This window comes from Ammodytes marinus, assembly GCF_949987685.1.
Source record: "Ammodytes marinus genome assembly, chromosome: 19".
Classification (NCBI taxonomy): domain Eukaryota; kingdom Metazoa; phylum Chordata; class Actinopteri; order Uranoscopiformes; family Ammodytidae; genus Ammodytes; species Ammodytes marinus.
Window position 1 is genome coordinate 3,962,338 of NC_137223.1, and position 7,147 is coordinate 3,969,484.

The 7,147-nt window shown below is 42.5% G+C and overlaps 1 protein-coding gene across 1 annotated transcript; it reads right to left on the reverse strand.

Annotated features, from left to right (window-relative positions):
* On the reverse strand, window positions 1-2,324 carry LOC307266044 (gap junction Cx32.2 protein-like). The gene is made up of 2 exons (XM_080047933.1): window positions 2,306-2,324; window positions 1-1,062 (listed from the first exon to the last, which is right to left on the reverse strand). Exon 2 carries the CDS (start codon window positions 1,049-1,051, stop codon window positions 275-277), a length of 777 nt encoding a protein of 258 aa, XP_079904059.1. The 5' UTR covers window positions 1,052-1,062; window positions 2,306-2,324; the 3' UTR covers window positions 1-274.
* Between the last annotated feature and the right edge of the window lie 4,823 nt (window positions 2,325-7,147).

Genomic DNA, 7,147 nt, shown 5'->3' on the forward strand with positions numbered 1-7,147 from the left:
TCATGTCCTAGAAATGGCTACTTTTTTTCTCCATGTGTTCTCCTGCATGAAAGGTTTGGACATTCTTGTAGATTTGGAGGTACAAAGTCAAAATACACTTTTGACAGTATTTTATTGATTCTTTTATCTCATGATTTAAAATTCAGTGTGTGGCTTGAATGAGTGCAATATTCCACTGTAAGAAATAAACATTTTCACCTCTTTTTAAAAAATGAATCAAAACATTTTGTAAACATAACATTATTTTCTATTGTAAAATCGTTGTGTGTGTCCTTCAACAGTGTGTAACCCTCTTAGCAGAATGGTGGTCTGCTTTGCTGAGACAGTACATCTCTGTGGGGATTGAGCCAGCCCTACTTCTCCTCCTCCTCTTCTCCTTCATCACTGAGATCATCAGGTGGAACATCTCCACCACGTTGAGGAGCACCGAGAGCACGGACATGGCCAGCATGAAGACGATGAAGATGGATTTCTCGGTGGGGCGACTTATGAAGCAGTCCACCGGCGACGGACAAGGGTAGTCCGGGAAGGAGATCTTACTCGGCATGAGTATGAAGCCGTAGAGGTAATACTGGCCTACCGCAAACCCCACTTCCAGCAGGATCTTGAACACCAGCTGCAGCATGTAGGTGACCAGCAGGGCGCCCTTGAGCTGCACTTTACCATGTTCGTCTGAATACACGGGGGCTTTGGTCATCTCGTAGTTTGGGAGTCTGTGTGCCAGGCGTCTCCTCTGCTTGTTCTCTGAGCGGATGACTAACAGCACGTGGCCCAGGTAGATGAGTGTGGGCGTGGACACCATGAGGATCTGGAGGACCCAGAAGCGGGAGTGAGACATGGGGAAGGAGCGGTCGTAACAGGCGTTCTTGCACCCGGGGCTCTTGGTGTTGCAGTTCATGTTGCCCTGTTCGTCTCCCCATATCTTATCTATGCCGGAAGCCAGGACGAAGATCCTGAAGAGGAACAGGACACTCATCCACACCTTCCCCACTATAGTAGAGTGGGACTGCACCTTGTCCAACAGTGTAGACAGGACGGACCACTCCCCCATGTTTTGACAGCCTATCGGAGGAGAAGACAAATCAAATCAGTTGTATTTGTACAGCCCCAATATCACCAATAGACCTTTGACTCAGTGGGCTTCACATCCCGTACAGTATGGCACCCTCCGCCCCTCACACCTTAGCAGACAAAGACAGCAATGAACAACATTTGATGATGAGGATATTTAAGGTCAGTCAAGTCAGCTGGAGACAATCTTACCCGTGTAGCACAATGTATAGTAGATCAAGGTGGACATTAATGTACATTAAACAGTTTTATTACAGAGTATTTATTTTTTAAGATTAATTTTCCGAGGGATGGGGGTGTTTTCACCTTAGTTCAGAGTGGAAATGGGGAGAGAGAGGGGGGACAGACATGCAACATATGTCGCCGCCTGGAATGGAACTTGTGACATTGTGGCATACGCTGTAACCACTCGACTACCAAGACATTCCTCTTTAACTCAGAGAGTTAAACAGGAAGCTGACATCTGCTTCTTGACATTTGACACAATCAACCCCACAATGGGGCTACAGCTCCATGGGATAAAGCTACACATTATTAATATAAATCATCAATGGAGGTCAAAAAAACATGGTAGGTAGAGCGGTCGTCCACTGATGACAGGGTTGGTGGTCTGATCCGCTGCCTCCTGCCATATGTCTTAGTGTCCCTGGGCAAAGAGACACCGAACCCTAAATGTCTCCCGATGGTTAGCCTGCACCCTGCGTGTATCGGTGTGTGAGTGTGAATGGGTGAATGAGAAAAACTATGTGAAGTGCTTTGGAAAAAAAGCTCTATATTAGTTCAGTCCATTTACATAACATTAGGTGTGGGGGATTCCTAAGAAATCTCCTAAAGTTTGGTTTTGCCTGGTTAAAGTAGGCATATAGGCTTACAATTAAAAAATTTCAATTTCACCTTCCCAATTTGACAAAATAAAAATAAAAATTGCAGGTATGTTTTACAGAACTGAAACATCCATTGTGAGAATCTCCATTGAATTGTGACACAACCTTTCAGTGCTGTTACCTGTGATACATTTTGAAATCTTGTCACTCCCAAAATTAACCTCAAAAATATGTTCCAATATTCTAAGAGAAGGTGAACTATAGTCAAAAACAAACTCCTCCTTAGCCACACTCTGTGCTGCATTACGTCACACCAAACTCGCCGTTGCAGTTTAATACATCTCCACAAATCAAAATGCAAAACAAAAGGATTTTTACAATATTAAGTTGCATGTATTAACTGTTCTTACCTCAGTAATAATGTCCCCTGCCTTGTTCAGTCAGTCCCTGTGCTATGACTTTGATTATTTTCACTTCCCTCTTATAATTCATGCTGACACTGCAGCATCATCAGATTCCTCCCATGTCTGTCTGACTAACCCAACCCATACTCCCCGACGACATGAGTGTCTGTCACTCAGTAGTGTTGAAATGGACTGATGTTGAGAAAGACTTAAGGTTGCCGCTGTTCCAATATGGATTGAATAACTTTCACTCCTATGAAGTACGTGCTCATGTACCTGTGAGTCAATGTTTTAAGCTGCTTCTAAAGGCCTGGAGCCAATGCTGGATTCATCCACTGAAATGACCTGGTTGTCAAGCGGTTTGTGCTAATGTAGTTGGAACTTCTTTTTGAGCGTATATCTGTATTCCAAATTCAAACCCAATGTTAACTGACATCACTCAGACGACACTGCCTTCATAACAGACAATAACTCTGTAACGGACTACCACAGCACTTTTGCACATTATTCCCAATGGTGTAAGAATAACTCCCTTAATTTCAATGTAGCCAAATACTAAATAAATAGCAATTGGTACGAAACTGTTGAAATGGTTGACGGCTTCAAATATATTGGACTCACACTACACAATAAACTCCTATCGAACCAATTTTTAAATTTTTTGCACATAAAGGACTATATCTGTCTACTATATGTCATACTATATGTATGTCACCTCCCATCTTCTCCTGCTGTTGTATCAGAGTATCAGTGGCGGATCTAGAAATTGTTACATAGAATGACAAAGGGTAGGCAAGTGGTCTTGGCAGGGTGTGCTGCCGCATCACCTTTGCATTAGGATATGTCTAAAAAAAAATTAAAAAAAATTGCAAAAGGCATGATCTAAGACGGTTCTTTGTCCGTCTCCTGTCCTCTCTCCAGTTTACTGTCTTCTCCACTTTCATTTCCCTCTTTCTCTTCCTCCTGTTCAGTTCTACGAATTTTCTCGCAAAACATAAAAATAAATGCTACTATCCCCACTTTTACCCTTTCCTTTTCATTTATCAAGCTCATCACTACAGCTTCTCTGGCTTGCAAAAGCTTTATTTTATGAAGCACTTTGTATAACATTTGCTTCTATGAAATCCAAATAAAAGTCTGATTGATTGATAATCATTAGTAAAAGAATGTCTCTTGAATGTGATTCCATGGAATAGAACCCTAACCCTGAGTCAACTCTGGACCGGCCCCAGCCCATTAATATACAGGTCCTTCTCATATAATTAGCATATTGTGATAAAGTTCAATATTTTCTGTAATGTACTGATAAACATTAGACTTTCATATATTTTAGATTCATTACACACAACTGAAGTAGTTCAAGCCTTTTATTGTTTTAATATTAATGATTTTGGCAAAAAAAAGTAAAGAAAAACCAAAAATCCCTATCTCAAAAAATTAGCATATTTCATCCGACCAATAAAAGAAAAGTGTTTTTAATACAAAAAAGTCAACCTTCAAATAATTATGTTCAGTTATGCACTCAATACTTGGTCGGGAATCCTTTCGCAGAAATGACTGCTTCAATGCGGCGTGGCATGGAGGCAATCAGCCTGTGGCACTGCTGAGGTGTTATGGAGGCCCAGGATGCTTCGATAGCGGCCTTAAGCTCATCCACAGTGTTGGGTCTGGTGTCTCTCAACTTCCTCTTCACAATATCCCACAGATTCTCTATGGGGTTCAGGTCAGGAGAGTTGGCAGGCCAATTGAGCACAGTAATACCATGGTCAGTAAACCATTTACCAGTGGTTTTGGCACTGTGAGCAGGTGCCAGGTCTTGTTGAAAAATTAAATCTTCATCTCCATAAAGCTTTTCAGCAGATGGAAGCATGAAGTGCTCCAAAATCTCCTGATAGCTAGCTGCATTGACCCTGCCTTTGATAAAACACAGTGGACCAACACCAGCAGCTGACATGGCACCCCAGACCATCACTGACTGTGGGTACTTGACACTGGACTTCAGGCATTTTGGCATTTCCTTCTCCCCAGTCTTCCTCCAGACTCTGGCACCTTGATTTCCGAATGACATGCAAAATTTGCTTTCATCCGAAAAAAGTACTTTGGACCACTGAGCAACAGTCCAGTGCTGCTTCTCTGTAGCCCAGGTCAGGCGCTTCTGCCGCTGTTTCTGGTTCAAAAGTGGCTTGACCTGGGGAATGCGGCACCTGTAGCCCATTTCCTGCACACACCTGTGCACGGTGGCTCTGGATGTTTCTACTCCAGACTCAGTCCACTGCTTCCGCAGGTCCCCCAAGGTCTGGAATCGGCCCTTCTCCACAATCCTCCTCAGGGTCCGGTCACCTCTTCTGGTTGTGCAGCGTTTTCTGCCACACTTTTTCCTTCCCACAGACTTCCCACTGAGGTGCCTTGATACAGCACTCTGGGAACAGCCTATTCGCTCAGAAATTTATTTCTGTGTCTTACCCTCTTGCTTGAGGGTGTCAATGATGGCCTTTTGGGGCCGTATTCACAAAACATTTTATCTTAGCACTAAGAGTACTCCTAAGGAGCACTAAAAGTTCTTAGTAAGGAGTTTTTTCTTAAAACCTATTCACAATGCTGATAAGAGCAACTTTTACTAAGGAATGGGAGGGACTCCTAAGCTAAGACTAGAGGGCGGTGTTGACCCTGTTGCTATGGATGATGTCATGTTCATACCTTCTATGCCCACAGTGATTGGCTGAGAGGGAATGAGAGCTAAGAGTGAATTTATGATAGAAACACTGTGGGAGAGCAACGGAGGAGATGCTGCGAAGTGCCACATATAGGCCTCTAGTAGGAAATTAAACCCAAACGTGACACCAACAGTAACTTTCAGTGCATTGTAAACCCAAAGCAACTGCAGGAAAAGGAACTTAATAATTTTTTTTTTATATAAATTCAATAAATATAAATGTGTCTATACTTTCTAAATATAGCTTTACTAAGATCATTAACCCCTTACAGCTATTAAGGTTCCTTTTATAAAGCTCACTAGCATTAAATCTCTCCAAAACACCATCAAATGGTTGTCTGTGAATTACTCTTAGTGACTTAGGAGTCCTCTCGAGGACTCCTAGCTTTTCATAGATTTAGGAGCTAGTTTTAGCGCTAAAATGCTTTGTGAATTACACTTATCTTAAAAAGTTAGGATTCCTAAAATTAGGAGTGAAACGCCCCTTATTTTTGAGAGTTACTCCTAAATCAGCACGTTAGGACCTACTCTTAGCCTTAAAATGTTTTGTGAATACGGCCCCTGGACAGCAGTCAGGTCGGCAGTGATTGCGGTTTTGAGTAATGAACCAGGCTGGGAGTTTTTAAAAGCCTCAGGAATCTTTTGCAGGTGTTTAGAGTTAATTAGTTGATTCAGATGATTAGGTTAAGAGCTCGTTTAGAGTACCTTTTCATGATATGCTAATTTTTTGAGATAGGAATTTGGGGTTTTCAAGAGTTGTATGCCAAAATCATCAGTATTAAAACAACAAAAGACCTGAAATATTTCAGTTGGTGTGCGATGAATCTAAAATATATGGAAGTTCAATTATTATCATTACATTATGGAAAATAATCAACTTTATCACAATATGCTAATTATATGAGAAGGACCTGTACGTATGACCCAAGACACGACCTGTGATTAAACACACGTAGGCTACACAGTCACTCCCTTTAGAGTGCTTCATTTTCGTCAGTAGAGCAAAGTGGCTGATTATTTGGAAGAGAGTAGGTGGTTCTTCCCTGTCTGCCTGGCTTACATCATGATGATCAGCTGATGGTGTAGTGTTATGTAGTATTGGAGAGAGAACTTGGAAATCAAATTAAAAAGAGTCTGGAGAAATGAGTTCCGATAGCATACAGTTAGAAATGTAATTTAAAGCGTGTAGTGCATTTATGACACTCAGCCAATAGGCCCGTTTATGATGAGCCAGATCTGCAGTGCACAATTAGGGAACTAATGTCTTGCAAAGTACAGCTTTTTGGTTGGATGTTTTGACTGGCTTGCACCTGCACTTGGCTACTTTCGTCTACTTCTGAGGCGAGCCGCAGCTCATCTCAAACGAGCCTAGTCATTGTCCTAACAGCCGAGGCAAAACCAAACGCTTGTGTATTATGAAGTTCTCTTGGCGACATATTTTATGGGCCGCATTCTACTTCATTAATACATTTTGTCCATTTTATTTGCTGGAACGATTAGAGTACCGACCCCAGTACCAGCCCGGAACTGGAACTTGGTTCCCGTTGGTGGGAAAGGGGGGTACCAGTGGACCGGCTGGTTGGGCTGAGTGAGTTGCTCAGCGCACAGCGGGTCTTCGGGAGAACGTGTGGCAGCTGTTGGTTCCCAAGGACTTGCGTCAGTGGCTGTTGCAGGCTTTTCATGGCTTGTTGGGGGCAGACCACTTTGGGATTGCCAAAACCCTGAACAAATATGCTAGATATTCTACTGGGCAGGCTGCACTACAGTCCAATTGTTCTTTTCAGCAAATGCTGGGTAATGTAACGCCATTATAGACTATTACACATTTCTGGACATACAAATATGAACATGTTCACACACAGTCACCCTGTTCAACTTATAAACAGGGTGTGTTATGTGACATGATACACACATACTGTCTGGTGGTTAAGTGTGTGACATATGGGGAGGACTGGGGAGGTTAGGCAGATTCTGATTAACAGTGAGAAAAATATTGCGTGAAGGGTCAAGACTTTCCAGGAGAAATGAATCATCAGCACTTTGACTGAGTGAAAGGAGAAGCTGTGTGTGACACTGTGTAGTGTACGTGCATATAAGAGCGATATGCCTCTGACCAAACCCACAGGCTTTAACAA